The sequence below is a fragment of the Erinaceus europaeus genome, chromosome 4, assembly GCF_950295315.1.
Source record: "Erinaceus europaeus chromosome 4, mEriEur2.1, whole genome shotgun sequence".
Lineage (NCBI taxonomy): Eukaryota > Metazoa > Chordata > Mammalia > Eulipotyphla > Erinaceidae > Erinaceus > Erinaceus europaeus.
Genome location: NC_080165.1, coordinates 126,700,269 through 126,718,792, shown reverse-complemented (window position 1 = coordinate 126,718,792; position 18,524 = coordinate 126,700,269). Strand labels below are relative to the sequence as shown.

At 39.0% G+C, this 18,524-nt stretch overlaps 2 protein-coding genes across 11 annotated transcripts in view; one reads left to right on the top strand and one right to left on the bottom strand.

Moving 5' to 3' along the window:
- HDDC2 (HD domain containing 2) overlaps positions 1–18,524 on the bottom strand; it is a 605,961-nt gene that overhangs the window by 518,448 nt on the left and 68,989 nt on the right. The gene's annotated exons all lie outside the window — the stretch shown is intronic.
- The window catches only part of TPD52L1 (TPD52 like 1), a 106,515-nt gene that overhangs the window by 51,147 nt on the left and 36,844 nt on the right, over positions 1–18,524 (top strand). For 9 of the 10 annotated variants that reach the window (XM_060190524.1, XM_060190523.1, XM_060190522.1 and 6 more), the window contains one exon: positions 13,503–13,618. In XM_060190524.1, coding sequence (XP_060046507.1) covers positions 13,503–13,618 — 116 coding nt within the window. Of the gene's footprint in view, positions 1–2,819; positions 2,884–13,502; positions 13,619–18,524 lie in introns of those variants that run through there. The other variant, XM_007528333.3, reaches the window with a different exon arrangement.

Here is an 18,524-nt window from a genome sequence, read left to right as displayed (position 1 = left end):
TAGTCCTTTCCGCCAATGAATCTCATACAACCATGATTCAGCTGCTCCCTTTACACATTTAACAGTATATGGTGAACATCCATCTGGTGAATGTCTGCTGGTTGAATTTTACTACTGTATACATTTGTATATATTTAAAATTTTTGTATTATCTTTTTATTTATTTATTGTATAAACACAGCCAGAAACTGAGAGGGAAGGGGGTGATAGAGAGGGAGAGAGACAGAGAGATACCTGCACCCCTGCTTCACCACTCACAAAACTTTCTCCCTGCAGGTGGGGACCAGGGGCTTGGACCTGGGTCCTTGTGCATTTTAACATTCACTCAACCAGGTGTGCTACCACCTGGCCCCCAGTGTGTGTGTGTGTGTGTGTGTGTGTGTGTGTGTGTGTGTGTGTATTTAATAACTGAAAAGTGGCCTGCAATGTCAGTATGCTGTACTTGTTTCATAGGATTGCATAATGATCGACATTCAAATTTATGTAGTTTCCTATCAGTAACAACAGTGCTGCAGGAAATATTTAGTAGCTCTCTTCTTTCGTGTTGTCTCTCAAAATTGATTTTCAAGAGTAAACTTAGAGGGTCAAGGGTTCTCTCAGTCTGATGTCACAGTCTAGGAACCAGCAGTATGGTAAAAGATCTATTATCCAAGACCTTTCCAACACAGACTGCTTTCCAACTTCTGCACTTTCACTAATCTCTTAGATGAAACATAGATATATCATTGCAAACTGAATTTGCATTTTTGTTATTACTGGTAATATTACTGGTCTTTTCATAATTCATTTGGACATTGTGTTTTCTTGTATGACTTTCATTAAACTTTTCTAATTCTTGAGTATTTTCTTTTTTAAACATTATTTAGAAACACATATTTCCATTTATTTTAGCCCTTATTTCTCTATCCCAGATTTAAAAGAGAAAGTTTTTCTCCTTGACATTGATAGTACCAGCTATTTAAAATGCTAAAAATTTGAGAAGACAAACTGGAGAAATGTGAATTTTACTGATTTCACTGCTTGCAATAAAGGGACTATGTCATTGACATTATTATTGTTATTTATCTCTTAAGATAATGTGTATTGGGTATTTAATTGTGATTTACAAGATTATAAGGTGTTAGGGATACAATTTCACATCACTCCCACCAGCAAAATTCTGTGACTGAGGATAACCATCATAGTTTTTCCCAAGATCTTAGAGATGGCTTGGCTATTTCTTTTCAAGTTCATTGACAGTTTGATAGCTATGAAATATTTCCTACAACATTGTTGGTTCTGATAGAAAACTACATAAATCTGAATGCTTCTTATTATTATGGGATCAAATGAAATAAGTATTTGTTTCACTGCACATTACTTTTGTTATATATATATATATAATAAAACTCAATCAGCAGACATTCACCAGGATGGATGTTCATTGCATGCTGTGAAATGTGGAAAACAGGCTGCTGAGTTTTAAAATGTTCCAGTAGACATGAGTTCCAATTTGACATATTAGTGACTACATTCTGCTATCTGTCTCTGACCATTACTGTAGACTTGGTGTAGTAGAAGGGCTAGAAAACTTAAAAAAAAAAAACACAAAAATCAAGTCTATCTGAGGTCTTTCTTTAAATGTACATTGGGGAAAACGTTATATTTTGTACTGCTTCATATTCATAGTGGTCCTCTCTTCCATTGAAAAAGGAAGGATTTTGCTGTATGTATGTGTTTTCCTGAATTCACCTTATAGGATGACCCAATAAGATACAAAGACCAGGGAGAATTCATGGAGTGACCAAAGTTAGTATTGTCACTTATCCAGTGAAGCTGACCACATGCACAACTATCTCTGTCACATTTCCTAAGGGATTAGATGAGATAAAAGTTTGTTTGTTCCAGTGCTCTGACTATAGCTTAGCAAGACTAACCAAATAAAGGAATGGAAAATTCAGTCACAAGTCTTATTTCTGATTATGTAAGGAGAAGGAAGAAGAGAGAGGAAAGGTACTATTTTTTTCATTTTAAATTAGTGTTAATTTTTATTAGTTATTTTAAATATAAAGTGATTTGTTACCCTGAAAATTTGTTGTTTGTTATGAATGAAGCTGTGTATCTCCTTGACCAAAGCAGATATCTAAGACTAGGTGTTATCTGTGCATATTTATCTCTTGTGTCGGGATTTGTTCAACAAGATACAAATATTAAAATGTGTATATGGTATATGTGTGTTTGGGGGGGCAGGGAAGGAGAGAGGGAAGGAGAGAATGCCTTGAGGATGCAGAAGAAAGATTGATTTGGAAGTTGATGCTTTACTTATTCTTGGCTTATTTACACACATTCCTGGAGAGGCTTTATTTTCCCTCTTGTAGTGTAGGAATTTTTTCAGAGAAGGAAGTTCCCAGAGTATGTCCATCAGGAAAATTAGTTGTTTTTTGTTTTCCTGTAACTATTTGTTTAGTTTATTCACAAATTTGTATCTTCTGTGCTTTTATAACTTGGTTTTGAGGTTGTTTTTGTCTAAGTTTCAGTGTATCTCTGTTTTGTGTGTCAAACTTGTCTTTCAAGAGCAGCAAATAATTGAAATGAGAAGAATATTCCTCAAGCCAGACTCTGATGCTTGAAATGTAGGTAATTAAAGGAGAGCTGAGATGCTTTGTAATAAATATTTAACATATTTTAATTGGAAATTAACTTAGTGTTTTTCTTTGTGGTTTTGAGTGTGCTCACTTGAAATGCTCATAAGCAGCAGAAGTCAGTGTTGTGATACAGCCATGTGACCTCACATCAGGAATAAAATCTCAAGTCTGAGCAGGTCACTCTCCTTGTAATTCAAGTGGTACCACTAGAGTGAAGTTCACGAGTAACTTCTGGAGGAACACATCTACCACGTCATCTGTAAGACACTTAAGCTTCTCTGTTTCCAGCTTTCATCTCAAAAAAAACCTTATGTCTTCGATAAGTGTTCCTGTGGTCTACGTAGAAAATAATTTTTAAAGTCTGATCACAGTTAACTAGAATTCTCTTTTTACTGATATATTCTAAATAACATAAATGAATATAAAGGTTAAACATGCAGTGCAGCTATGTTCTGATGAAGCGACCTTTTTATCAGAAATGTTTCCGGGTATATGTCAGTTCTCAACTTGTCAGGGTACCAAATAAGAGCATATTGCTGCTCTCTTGCGTTGCTGAATGAAATGAGCAGTCTAGGGTGGCCTGCTGTGTCTCGAAGATTCCCCCTCCATCTTACTTTTCTCACCTTAGTTACTTGTAGCTTTTCCATGGAAGTAGAGGTCTAGAATTCATTTTATCTGGAAATATAAAGACCGGGATAGCCTGAGGGTGCTTCTTCCTGAGCAAGTGCCCTCTGGGTTGGAGAGAACTCGACTGGAGCCAACCTAGACTGCTGTGTGGGAGAAGGATCAGGAACTCATGCTGGGCTAGTGTCGCAGGCATAAGAGAGACGACCAGGGACTCATGGCTAAGTGGGAAGCAGTTCAATATTTATTGCTGGGCTAGCTTCGCAGGAGAGAGACTCTGGGACTCTCGGAGTCAGAAGGCAATTCTACTGTGTGTTATATCAGAAGAGCAGCTGTATTTATACTCGCCAAGTAGGGTGGAAACAGGGTGAGACATAGAGAGGGTGGAGTCAAAAAAGAATGCAAACTAGTGGTGGAGAACAGGGTGTGACTAGAAGAGGGGATGGAGCAAAAACAGAGTTCGAACCAGTGGGATTAAACCAATGCCCTGCAGGAAGGGTGGTTCCCAGGTAACACAGTGATTATGTAAATAGACCACAGCGATTAAGCAGTGCAACAGAAGGGGTCTTAGAAGCAGAATTTAGAAACAGACCAACATTTCCCCCTTTCTTTTTAACTAATGGCTATAGTATCAGGAGTGTGGGGTGAACAGAAACCTATATCATACAGGCATTTTCAAAAGAACTGGCACAAGACATGGAGGAACAAGTAAGAGAGCAGCAAGAACCAGTGTGATGCCAAGGGGAGGCCTGAAGGGGGCGTTTCCTGCCTCAAAGGGCAAGGCCTAGCAGGCAAAAGGGCATATCCTGCCTCTGGGGGCATCTCTTGCCTCTGGGGGTGTTTCATGCCTCAAAGGGCATTTCCTGCCTCTGGGGGCAGGACCTAGTAAGGAGGAGAGGTTTCCTACCTCTGGGAAAAGGGCCTGCAGGTGAGGGGACGTGGCCTATGGAGTCCCAAGGCTCTGGCTGCAAAGTCCATGGACTGCTGCAGTCAGTCTTTGAGAAACCCAGCAGTGTAAAGGGAAACTGCTGTAAAGTTATTTAAAGTGTCCAAGAGGTGTGCCAGTAAGTCCAATAGAAGTGTCAGTCCAAAACAGATGACCACGGAAGAAATGCCAGGGGATGAAAGGCTGCACATCTGTCTCAATGGGGAGATGGGGAAGGTCAAACACTGTAATTCTACTTTTCTGTAGGGAGTGAGTGAGCTTTGGAGTCTGTGAATCAGTTTCTTCAGGTCATGCCAGGTCACATCATTGGTTTCAGGGGGGCTGCTGTAGTTGTGCCATCTTGTGGGCAATGTCAGAGAACAGGGTTCCAAATGGATTTCCAGGGATTCCATTTGAGCAGATACTTTTTCATGTGAAGACTTGACAGCTGTAATTCACTTACTTGTGAAGCAAAACTTGTAGCAGATTAGAAGTTTACTATAATTTATAACTCCATTATAATTGGTTTAAGTACCTTTATAATTTTGGAAGTACTTCCTAGTACGATTTCAAGGTTGTTTAAACAGTTTAAGCTCAATAGAAGAACCATGGTTAGAAGCCTCAGGCATGAGATCATTAGCATAATCATTGCACTATCTACCCCGCCCATAACTCATACAGTTTTCAGGATTAAACCTTTCAGATTTATACCAAGACATTAAAAAAAAAATCAAAAGAGGAAAAATCAATTTTTTGGATTGTTTCTGGATGTCTCTAGAAATCATGGCTGTGTCCAGCATTTTTTTTTAAGTCAATTAAATTTCAGAATACTCACAGCAAAATGGGTCATACAAAAATTCAGTCATGCAAATCACTTCTTATGAAATGCAACTTGAACCAGATTATTAGATTCCACTATGTAGAATCATGAGTCCCCAGAGGGTGTCCTAGTCCAAAAAACTCGAAATTCCATTTAGAGTACTTCTGATGGTTCCTGTAAGATTGCAGGCATCCATCCCCAAGAATGTCTTCCCATAGAAGAAAGAATTGAATCAGGAGGGTAGAACTAACCATGTGTCTCCATTCTTGGGGACTGCCAGGGTACTAGAAAATGCTCTTCAAGTTAGAGTAGTCCTTCTCCGCGGGAAACAGGGAGAGGGAGTCCAAAAAGTCCCAGGGGAAATCTCCGCACATCTCCCAAGCTCTATGATCATGGTCATAAGGAACCAAAGCTCCCAGTCAGGGAACCAAAGTGTGGCCCAGAGCAAAATGTTCCAGAGACAGAGAAACTGTCTCATGAAGAAAGAGTAGAGGCTTTGGGAAACCTCTTAAGTAGAAAGGCAGGCCATGACAGATGGGTAGCCAAGTGGCTTTACTTATCTGGTCTTCTTAGGTCTTCTGCTTGTGTGTGGAGCTGAGGTTCATGCCCCATTTTGGTACGCCATATGCCGGTCCCTGTTTCAGGCGCCAGTTGCTGGGCTAGCTTCATGGGTGGAACAGAGATGACCAGGGACTCATGGCTGAGCTGGGAATGCAGTTTGATCTATCTCTAATCACAATCCTGTCCTATATATCTTCTGAGGCGGAAGTGTCAGGAAGAGGAATTACGTAGGATAGGGGGTGGGAAGAAGGAAAAAGCACAGGAACCAGTGGGGATTAAACCAGTGCAAACAAAACAATGATTATGTAAATAGACCACAAGCAATGCAACAGAAGGAGTCTTAGAAGCAGAATTTAGAAGCAGACCAACATATAAAGATAAAAAATCCAGATGGATAGAACATTGATAGAATGAAAGCCGCTTTCTAAGTTAATACAGTCCTCCAAGGGGTTAGATAGTGTAAGAAAACTGGAGGAAAGGTGTCAATGCAGCTGGTATACTGGTGTGTGCTCCTTGTGACTTCTGTGTTAAAAGTTATTTGTCACTCTGTCAATTAGTAACTGCACTGATTGTTCTATGCTTAATCTGTTGCACTACCGCCCAGTCCCTGTAACTTCACTGATTGTTAAGATGGCCATTTTTGTCTTTAATACCACAAATACTTAATAAGCAAATAATTAAAGAGAGAAAGAGAGAGCAAGAGACTCATCTTCCTTCAGTAGAGTAGGCGCAGGGTTTAAACCTGGGTTGTACACATGGTAAAGCAGCACACTATTTTGCTATTGCTACTTTTTTCTTCTTTTTTTAAAAATATTTATTTATTCCCTTTTGTTGCCCTTGTTGTTTTATTGTTGTAATTATTATTATTATTATTGATGTCATCATTGTTGGATAGGACAGAGAGAAATGGAGAGAGGAGGGGAAGACAAAGAAGGGAAGAAAAAGACACCTGCAGACCTGCTTCACAGTTTGTGAACCGGGATCCTTAAGCTGGTCTTTGCACTTTGCACCACCTCCACTTAACCCGCTGGGCTACCGCCCGACTCCCTCTTTTTCTTTTCTTTCCCTCTCTCTCTCTTTTCACCAGAGCATTGATCAGCTTTGGATTATGGTGGTGTAGAGGACTGAACCTGGGACATCAGAGCCTCAGGCACCAGAGTCTCTTTATATAACCATTATGCAAAGATAGATGCCCTGATGACTGGGTATTATATTTGAATTATTGACTTTTGAATATTCAAGATAGTCAAGTTATTCCACAGATATTTACTGAGTGCCTACTGTTGACAGAGAATGAGGTTCTCCTCTAAGTTTGGGAGGAAGACAGTAACTCACATAGTCTAAAATGCAGAACCTACGCTACAATATCTTGAACTCATTTACCTCTCTCATTCTTATAAGTGCTTAAAAGTCTTTTGCAATTTATTTTCTTTCTCAAGTAGATTTTATTCTGATTAAATAAGACTGCAGAAGTTGCCATAACATTTGGTCAGTACTGACATAGTCAGACAAAAAAAAAAAAAACTGGCCTCTCTGGCACATTAATTTCCCAGGCAATTTGTTAGTAGAAATGTCTCTTAAGAGGCCAAGTACCATAGTGTGGATAGATGAACTAAAATTTCTGGACTTAATAACCACAGAGGGCAGTTTGGAATGTGATTTCTTTTTCTTTTTTAGTTTAATTAATTAATTAATTAATTAAAAGGAAACTGACAAAACCATGGGATAAGAGGGGTACAACTCCACACAGTTCCCACCACCAGAACTCCATATCCCATCCCCTCCCCTGATAGCTTTCCTAATCTTTAACACTCTGGGAATATGGACCCAAGATCATTATGGGGTGCAGAAGGTGGAAGGTCTGGCTTCTGTAATTGCTTCCCTGATGAACATGCGCATTGACAGGTTGATCCATACTCCCAGCCTGTCTCTCTCTTTCCCTAGTAAAAAGGGGAAAGAGAGAAGCAGAGCTCCAGGACATATTGGTGGGGTTGTCTGTCCTGCTAGCATCTGGAACCTGGTGGCTGAAAAGAGAGTTAACATACAAAGCCAAACAAATTGTTAATCTATCATAAACTTAAAGGCTGGAATAGTGCAGATGAAGAGTTGGGGGGTCCTCCATTTTGTAGATAGCTAGTTGGCATATTTTAGTTATATGCCAAAGGATCTATGGATATACTAGTGTTTTTTTGTTTGTTTGTTTGTTTTGTTTTTGCCTAAGCCTGAAATCTGATATGCAGGTGAATCCAAGTTATTGTCTGGGGAGATGATGCCATGGCTGGAAAAGGTACAGAAAGCTGGATCAAGGAAGAGAGTAGTTCCCTAATATGGGAAAGGTGTATGAATATTGTTGGCTGCAAATCCCATCTATTTGATTTGGTCTGGGGGACCCATATTCAGCTTAGGAGCCCATGTGACTACTGCATCCCTATAGACCTGAGCTCACATTCTGTGGTCGAGTAGGAACATTCCAAGCTGCCCCAATATCAGGACCCACCTTCCTCACGTGTAGCATAGAGTATGTTGTCCATCCTCCAAAGGGAGGATGGAACTGGATTGTGATTTCTGTTAAGTATATAGCCATCCTTTGGAATCCCAGCCTAAATGGCCTGCAAGCCATATATAGTCACTGAAACTGTCTTAACACAGTGCCATTTTCTGTGTTACCCTATGAAATGATATCATGAAGCAAACCACTGTCTCAGCTTTGGGCAAAGCCACTGTAGCAATAGCCCGAAAAACATTTGACCCATTGCTTCAAATTATCACAACTTCCATGCTTTTAGGAGTATCATAAAAGCATAAGTCCATTCCATTTTTTGGCAAAGTTAAGTTTTGATTTTTGACAAAATTACCATTAGAGATTAGAATAGATTTTAATCAGCATCTATTTGGATTGTCATCTGATCATACATTAAGAAACAAATGAAGGACTGGCAAGATAGTTCTTGTAGATAGTGTACCTGCTTTGTCTTATACTGGATCCAAGTTTGAGCCAAGCTCAGCTGTACTACTGTGGTATCTGGTTTTTTGTTTGTTTTTTGTCTCTCAAAGACAATCTTGAAAAGTCAGCCCAGAGTAGTGAAGCCCTAGCAGCAAAGGCAACAAGAAATGTAGAGTATAAGAATTTAACTTATTAACACTGGGGGTTGGGGGGGGGGGATGGGACACAGACTTTTGTTGGTAGGAATGGCATTAATAAAAAAAAAATTAAAATAATTTAACTTAATCTGCTACAATCTCAAAACTATTGTCAGATAAAAACTTAAAACCTTTATTTACTTATCAGTCTACTCTCAGGCTGAGTGTTCCAGATATAGCTTTTTAAAGCTACATTATCAAATGAAACCAAAGTTTTGTTAAAGAATGCTATTAGGGGCCTGCTAGTGATGCATTTGGATGAGCGCACACAAAACCATGTGGAAGGATTCAGGTTTGAGCCCCTGCTCCCTACCTATGGGGGGATGCTTCATGAGCACTGAAGCTGTTGTGCAGGTGTCTCTCTCTCTCTCCCTCTCCTTTTCCCTCCCTCTCCCTCTCCACCCATCTATCTATCTTGCTCTCCCCTCTCAATTTCTCTCTGTCATATCAAGTTAAATAGAAAGAAAAATATGGGAGTTGGGCTGTACCTTAGCGGGTTAAGCGCAGGTAACGCAAAGCACAAGGACCGGCATAAGGATCCTGGTTCGAGCCCCTGGCTCCCCACCTGCAGGGGAGGTGCTTCATAAGCAGTGAAGCAGGTCTGCAGGTGTCTATCTTTCCTCCTCTGTCTTCCCCTCCTCTTTCGATTTCTCTCTGTCCTATCCAACAACAACGACATTAAGAACTACAACAATAAAAAAACAAGGGCAACAAAAGGAAATATATATATATATATATATACATATATGACTGCCAGGAGCAGTGGATGCTTAGAGCTGGCAATGAGCCCCAGCAATACCCCAGTGGCAATTAAAGAAAACAAACAACCAGTGCCGTTAATAACAGTTACTCATGCTTTTAAGAAGGTTATCAAACTTAAAGGACAGAGTCTGAAATATTTTCTATATCTGTTTATTTAACTATGACTATAGTAATATGTGGTGTAAAAGTCTTACTGTTATTTATAATGGAGATTGTAAGCAAACTTGTGCTATATACAGTATTTAGCAGTTTCAAATAGTAATGTATACAGAAGCATAGCAAAAGCAAATAAGTTCACATTTTAGATCAAGCTAAAGCACATAGCATATGACATCTTTCTTTCTCCCCACCAGATTGTGTGTAAGGCTCAGTACCTACACAACGTTGTATTTTCTGGTGACCGTTTTTCTTTCTGTTTTTGATAGAGGATGAGAGACAGTGAGAGAGAAACAAGAAGGGAGAACAAGAGGGGAGAAACACTTGTAGCAAAGTTCCACTAAGCATAAAGTTTCCTCCCATATGTGGAGACCAGGGCCTTGAGTCTGGGTCCTGGTGTATGTTAATATGTTTGCTCATTACCACTACCCAACTCCAGCATGTTACTTGTTATTTTATTATCTTTGGCATCTTGGTAGTTTCTTAGAAGGGAATGGAAGATTTGGAGGAAGAAAAGACAGGTGATTTTAAGCATGATGGGGTAGTACCAAAAGCATAGGAGTAAATTATTATTGCAGGACTCTGCATAAGACAGTCTATTTTTGAGACTTAAGTAAGAAAATCAGAAGAAAATTAATTGGCATCATCATGTGTAGTCAACCACAAAAAACTTTGAGTGCTAGTATAAGGTTTTCCAAATTTAGGCTGGAAGTGATTCCATTCAATGGGAACTGTGAACTGCATTTTGACATAATGAAAATAATGTGTTCAAAATATTAATTTGAATGTTGTGTAGACTTGGTAGTGAGGAATGAAAGTACAAGCAAGAGATAAAACAAGATTTTAGTATCTGTGTAGTGAGAAAAGCCTAAATCACTGTCATAGCAATGAACATTAAAAAGCATAGACAGACATCATGGAAACAGGAATATCAAGAGGACTTGGTAGTTTACTTTTTTAAAGTTTAGAGTATGAATTCAACAAGCATTAGTTGAGCAGTTCCTGTCTGAGAAGAATTTGGGAGATATAAGCCCACCCTGAACTCTTGCCAGGGAGAGTTGATACTTCTGTTTAATCTGAAGGCAGTAAAACTGCAATACTTCGGGAGCTGGGCTGTAGCGCAACGGGTTAAGTGCAGGTGGCGCAAAGCTCAAGTACCAGCATAAGGATCCTATTTGAGCCCTGGCTCCCCGCCTGCAGGGGAGTAGCATCACAAGCAGTGAAGCAGGTCTGCAGGTGCCTATCTTTCTCTCCCCCTCTCTGTCGTCCCCTCCTCTCTCCATTTCTCTCTGTCCTATCCAACAACGATATCAATAACCACAACAATGTTAAACAACAAGGGCAACAAAAGGGAAAATAAATAAATATTAAAAAATGAGAGATTCTTTGTCTGAATTTCAGCATATATTTTGTCATGATTCAAAAAGACTAAAACATGTTTGAGACATGATTGTCATTCTGCCTGGTTGCAATTGACGGTCTGGCATCCTTAGCTAACTTCTCTTTAGACTAAAAGGTGTCATTAGAAATTAGCAAGGAACCACCTGATAACAATTCTTTTTTTAAAATTTATTTATTTATAAAATGGAAACATTGACAAGACCATAGGATAAGAGGGGTACAATTCCCACCACCAAAGCTTCATATCCTATCCCACCCCCTGATAGTTTTCCTGTTCTTTAACTCTGTGGGAATATGGACCCAAGGTTATTATGGGGTGCAGATGGTGGAAGGTCTGGCTTCTGTAATTGCTTCCCCGCTGAACATGAATGTTAACAGGTTGATCCAGACTCCCATCCTGCCTCTCTCTTTCCCTACTTGGGCATGGCTCTGATGGAGCAGAGCTCCAGGACACATTGGTGGGGTCATCTGTCCAGGGAAGTCTGGTTGGCATCATGTTAGCATCTGGAACCTGGTGGCTGAAAAAGAGTTAACATATAAAGCCATACAAATTGTTGATGAATCATGAACCTAAAGGTTGGAATATTGCAGATAAAGACTTGAGGTCTCCATTTTGGAAATAGCTAGTAGGTCTATGTTAGTTATATTCCAAAGGCCCATGATTTTATTAGTTTTTTGCCTGAGCCTGACATCTGACATGCAGATGGACCCAAGTTATTGTCTGAGGAGATGATGTCATGGCTAGAAAAAAGGACTATAAAACTGAATCATTGAAGAAAGTAGCTCCCAAATATGGGAAAATGTATGAATATTGTTGACTGCCTGATAACAATTCTTAATATATTTCTGAGATTGAACTGGACATGAGGAGAAATCAGTACTGCTCATCTAAATTGGAGGGCCTGTGAGTGAAGGTAGAAGCTGCTGTATCTCTGAAAGAATAACAATCTGAAGAAGATGAAATTAACTGTCCCCATAAAAAGGACTGATCTTCCCAGGAGGATCTGGTGGAGAATCAAGTATCACATTTGCAGTTTCTTGAGTTTCTGTAGTCAGTCACCTTTGCATACATGAATGTGACATCCAGGGCTACTATTTTCAGAGGCATCTTCTCTTCCATCACTCTAGGTACAACTAGTACATTTTGTTCCTAGCTGTGGTCTACCTTTATACCATCGTGCTGAAAACAGGTCCTCAACAAGGTAGAGCTGACTGATCCTGTGTTAAGAGGTGACCCGAAATTAATTGGGTTATTAGGATGAACTTAGCTCTCAGTTCTCTGCCACTATTTAGTATATTAAAACTGAATTTGGAAAATAAAAGGATAAGGTCAGGGATTCATATTCCTAAACTGGCTGGTTTTTCCCTCAGCTATGCAAAATTTGTTTTACATCTTTGGCTTCCTCTCCTAAGTGACCCCCATTATCAACTTGGAGACACAAAACCCTTAACTGCTGCATACAATTCAATGATTCATGTTTTGTTATTTTTCTTATTTATTTTGTATAGAGACAGAAATTGAGAGGAGGAAAGTATAGAGGGAGAAGGAAACAAACCTACAACACAGCTTCACCACTTCTTCTCTGCAGGTGGAGATCCTTGGCTTGAACAGGGGTCCCTGTATAGTATAACACATGCATTCTACCAGACGCCTCACCACCTGACCTGGTCATATGATTTACATAGAACCTTGAGTTCTGACACTTTGCTGATGTTGTCAGGAGGCCCTCACTATGAAGGGTTTGGGCATGTAGAAAATAGCCCTATTAGAGTAGAGCGTTATTTCTCAGAACAGGCATAAAAGAACACAGTTCTAGGGGTGGACAGTGGTACATCAGGTACTATGATGGAATCAGTCTACAACTTACTGTGTAAAGGTCTTCATAATCTAAATTCTTAGCTCAAGGTTGTTGCAGACTACGTAAATAGTAGACACTTGGTGGAAAGTACATTTGTAAATTGGGATTATAATTCTCAGGGGAAGATCTTTTGCTTTGTTCTTTCAACTCTTAAGTGTAGATAGGCAGTTTCTCTTGAAGATCCCTATAGAAAGTTGGCATGTTTATTTCCAGTTCACTTTCTTCTTAGAGTCTAGTCCCGTGAGGATTCTCATATTTGTGTAAGGGTCTCACCTTAAACTCCTCACCTTGGGTGACCTTAGACTTGGTCCTCTGTGCCTTATTTCTCAAAGGACAGTAGAAGCCAAAGTAATTCACCTTGGTGGCAAATGTAAAAGTGTAAGAAACTTATTTATGTCTTTGGTTTCCCACTTTCACTTGATTTTTTATTTATGTGGGTTTTTGACTTCTTACTATTCTTGAGTTTTATGGCAGCACATAACATATTTAGGAGATTTTCTTCTTCTGGGATTTTTACTTGTTTTTCAGGAGGAAGGTCAGCCAGTGCAACTAGTTCTCCGGGCTATGAAATAGAAATTGGAAAATTCATTTTTTTTAATTACATTTTGTTTTATCAATCTTGCCTAAAGGTTTGTTGGAGAGTGAACCATTGCAAGGAGTAGATGACGACTCTGTAGCCAGCGCGGACTTCTCTAGCATGCTCTCTGAGGAGGAAAAAGAAGAGTTAAAGGCAGAATTAGTTCAGGTATGTCTAGTAATCTTCTTGCTACTTTAACCTCTGAACCTTTAGAGTTATTATTGGTTTGATAAAAGCCCTCTATTATAATTTTGTTGTATATTTAATTTGTCAATAATATATGATATATGAAAAAATGATGAATATTACTATGGTATTTTTGTAATGCTAATTGTCCACTACTATTGGTTAGACTCCTGTATGAGTGATTATGCAGCATTAGCAGCAATGGAAATTTATTGTAATTATGCACTTTGCTGTATGCACAATACCATGGCAATAAGAAATTACTTAAAAACTTGGTAGAATCCATTTGATACCCTGATAGAGGTTCAAGTTGCTTTTTAAGAGTAGTTTTTGCTTTAGGTCAGCACTTTGCCTCAATAAAAATTTGGAATGACTTGTTTTTGTAATGAAAAAAGTCAATCATAGAAGTAACTGAATTTATTAAATTATATTCTTTTGTGGATGAATACAGCTCTGGGGGTAGAAGAAAGCGATGATGAATTTAGGTTTAATTAATCTTTTTGAAGTTACTATGGGCATCTCGACCTAGACACAAGAATGATGCCTTGCTGATGATGTATATTATACTGCTTATGCCTTTGGTTTTTTAGCATCAAAAACCCTAAAAGGTTTTGCTAAGAAGCATTTACGTTATAGGAGAGCAGTGGTGAAAGGAACTTCCTGTGGAATAGGCAGCTGGGCAAGATGGAAAGAGATTCACATTCCTCCTCATTCTGAATCCCTGGTCCCTAAGGCTGGAAGCTCTTATCACAGTAGGAAGCGAGGGTTTCCCTCTTGCTGTCATGTCTTCCACAAATTTGTGGCGCAGGTTTGAACACCATCCCATTGCAGGAGACACAGGCGAGGATGTGAGAAGAGCCTCCCAGGGACCAGTATTCTACTGAGGTGAGGGTCCTTTATGGCACCTTCTTGGAAAGAATTATAGGTGACTCCATGATCAGGTATATAAAATGTGAACTCTTTGTTACAAAGATGTGAAGTAGAAGCTGTACAATGTTAAAGTGCAAAGAAAGATCTTGGGGACAGACCAGTGAAGGCCATGAAGAGAGGGGGAAAAAAAGGCTCATCAATGCATCTTCTCTAAAATCCTTGATTTTTTTTTTTTACACCTGGGGCCAGCTTCCCGTTGGTCCACTAAGATCACCTGTCTTTCCTATTGGCTTAATTTTCCCAGGTGTGATTGCCTTTTTAAAACCTCTCCCACAGTAAGTAAATAAATAAATAAATAAATATGCCTACTTTATGCTGTCCAAAAGCTGTCGATTATTTCCTGGTGCTACCTTTAAGTTCTTCCCCACTGGTATGGAAAATACATGATAACATAAAAAAAAAAAGCCTGACCATGTCCTGGCTATGTGGAGCTCCAGGCCTCTTGTCTTTATCAGAACTACCCCTAACAATCCTACCTTCTTACCCCTTGGTCCACAACAGATGCTTAACTCTGATGTTCTACTAGTGTGTTCATGTCAACTCATAGTAAGACAAAAGTTTTGCTTTTGCAAAACACATCCAAAAACAACTTCATTGTGAAGTAAAACAGCAGCTGTTTCTCTAGTGCTGCAGAAAACAGAAACTACCCCAGTAAACGCAATGCCTCATATCAAATAGTCTGCTTCTCCATCTGGATCCTTGTGTGGCCACTGATACAGAACCAACACATTCATTACATGCCAGAGTGCAGATCATAGTCAGCTTTAATGGAGAAAAAACTCGTTCTATGTTTTCTTAAGACCTTGAATTCTGGCTCATGACCTGTTCATGTCAAGGACACTGTTTAAAGTTAAATTCTGCAAACTGGTGTTTGTTCATTCGACTAAAAATTAATTTCATCAATGTTGTAGTCCTAATTTAAGTTTAGACACAAACTCTTAACAAACCAACTTTTAAGAAATATCTATTTTTTAAGAAAACAATTGTGCATTCTATATTTTTAGACTGTTAAACAATGAACATGCATTACTTTGGTCACTGTAAAAAGTAGACATTGGATTTATTTTATTTTTCATGCATTTCTGGGGAATGAGCCTGGAGTCTTATACATATGATATACTATTAACTAGCCTCCTTTTAAAAAAAAGTTATATCTTTATTTATTGGATAGAGACAGCTGGAAAGCTAGAGAAAAGGCCATGTAGGGAGAGAGACAGAGATACCTGCAGCATTGCTTCACCACTTTTGAAGCTTCCCCTGCAGGTGGGGCCTGGGGCCTTGAACCTGGGTCCTTGTGCATTGTAACACGTGTGCTCAACCAGGTGTGCTGCCACCTGGCCTCTTTGATTCAATTTTTGTTGTTGTTGTTTATTAAGATAGTGAGAAGAGAGAAAGAAAGAGAGGGAGAGAGAAAAAGATAAGGAGGGGAGAGTGGAAAGATAGCAGAACATGGTTTCACCATTCAGGAAGTTCTTCCAGGACCCTCCACTGTGTTGCCAAGTGGTGTCAATACTAAGACCTAGGGTGTCAATACTAAGACCTGGTGCACATTCATGGCTTCCTCTACTAGGTGGGCTCTCATCCTGTCCTGGCATTGTTTGTCAATGAGTATCACCATGAACATTAAACAGTAGCAGTGTTTCCAGCAATTCCTGTTTCATTTGATCACATTAGTAACTTCCAACATACATCATTTCTGAACTATTTTGAATATGATTACTGAAAATATTTACTGTAGTCAAGTTACCAGAATTTAAATTTTCATTCTTTCAGAATGCCGTTTCTTATTTAATTTTTTTCAGAGTGAGAAGTTACTGTCTTGAAGAAGTAGCATGGTGACTTCCAGAGGCCTGTGAGCATAACTGTGTGCCCCAGGCTCAGTAAAAAGCAAAGAAAGTGATTCTAAACTGGTTTTTCATCTTCCATTTCATTGTTTTTCTCCCACTACTTCAGACTACCTCTGCTTTATGCTTAATCTTTTCTTTCTTTTTTAGAAAGGCATTTATTTATTATAATCATATCATTATTCATTATTATATATTTAAATGTATTATAAAATAAAATGAATAATGATATAATTATAATAAATGTCTTTCTAAAATATATAATTATAAATATCATTATTTTATAATATAAACATATTTATATATTTAATTATTAATTATTTATCATATAGAGACTGAGAGAAATCAAGAAGGAAGGGAGAGATAGGGAGAGAGAAAGAGAGACACCTGCAGCACTGCTTTACCACTCACATAACTTTCCCTCTGCAGGTGGGGACCAGAGACTTGAACCCTGGTCCTTGCACCTTGTAACCTTTATGCTCAACCATATGTTTTGTAGTCTTTCTGATCACAGACCAATTCAAATTCAGACCTCAGGGTTTCATTAAAACAAGGACACTGTTCTCATAATCAAGTTAAACTTCTTTTAGACAATTCAACTTCTCTTCTTTACCTCTCCCCAGACATTCTGCCTAGACCCCAGGTCTTGAACAAATCCTCTCAGTGTATATAGAAGATCCTATTGGGTCTATGAGCCCTACACATAAAAGGACACATCACAGACAAGCCAACTGAGTCAGGCAAGGAGCTGTGTCCATAATCTAGAGCAGGGTGTTTGTGTATATGGACTTAGTTGTTTGCTAATAGGAGTTGTGGAGTATGTCAGAGATTCAGTCTACTCAGTCCGCTCCTCCCCTTAATTTCCTCAGACTCTTCTGTTATCTTCTGTTTATACTTAATCTCTCCCCACTGCTTTATCCTACACTTTTTTTTTTGCTATCAATATCCCTGTGTGGATACAGCTATGCTTTGAACCTTCACAACTCCTTTTCCCCACAGAGACAACGCATTGCTATGTACTTCCCATGTGCTGGCAATGGGAACACCTGTCTTTGTGATGACAGCTATAAACTAATCTAATATCACCCAAAGGCTTACATCTTGAACAAGTCTGAACTTTAAAAGAAGAACCCTTTTTTCTCCAGTGTATTATTATGGTTATGCAATATGTGTGTTCTTAGAAGTTCCTTGGATATGAAACCATTTCTTCCGAGCTGGTGCAGTGGGTTGTGTACATAGGAGGTGTACAATAACTATGCACAATTGATATGAATTTATATCTTCAACAAATATTTGTATTTTCTATGCTTACATAGAAAAATACTATTTTTGTCTCAAATATTAATTCTCACTAGAGATACCACTGGCTCTTCCTAACCTCTTTTCTCCGGTCTTTACACGTCCATACTATGAGGTGTATTTCTTCTCTTTCATTTTAAATAACCTTATCCAGTCTTTCTGTGCTACTGACACTCTGCTCTCACTTTCATTTTGCTAATAAGTACTTAGGGCTTAGTAGTCCATAATGTAATTTGGCATTTGAAAAGGGTGAAGTGTTGGCATTAATACCATAAGTTTGCAATTACATAATAATCAAATGCTGCCAACACCCCTAGATAAGATGACTCATGAAAACCAGACATTAGTAGGAGGAGGGAAAAAATGCCAGACAGAATTATCAAGTCAGCAAAGCTCATTTTCAGCGCCCCCCCCTCAGTTCTTTCCTCTTCTTTTGGTTCTTGTGGTTCCCCAAGAACACACAGTGGTCTCAGATTTACAATGTTATGTCTGAGACTCTTGACCTTTCTCTCTGTTTCCTCCTTCAAGACTTTCATTCTTTCTGGACAGAGCTAATGAACAGCTACAATGCTGATAACCCATAATGTCTTATTGTAACATCCCTATTTTAGTCAAGGCAAGATGGATAAATCTCCAGTATTGTAAACAATCTGATTGATTGAGGATTGTCTAGACTGCTTTCCCTAGGGGCTACACCTGTTTACATTCCTACCAACTGGGCAACAGAATTTCTTTTTCTCCACATCCTCCTCAGTCCTTGTCATTTTCTGGTCTGTTGTTCATGTAGGCTATTCTTACAGGTGTAAGGTGGAATT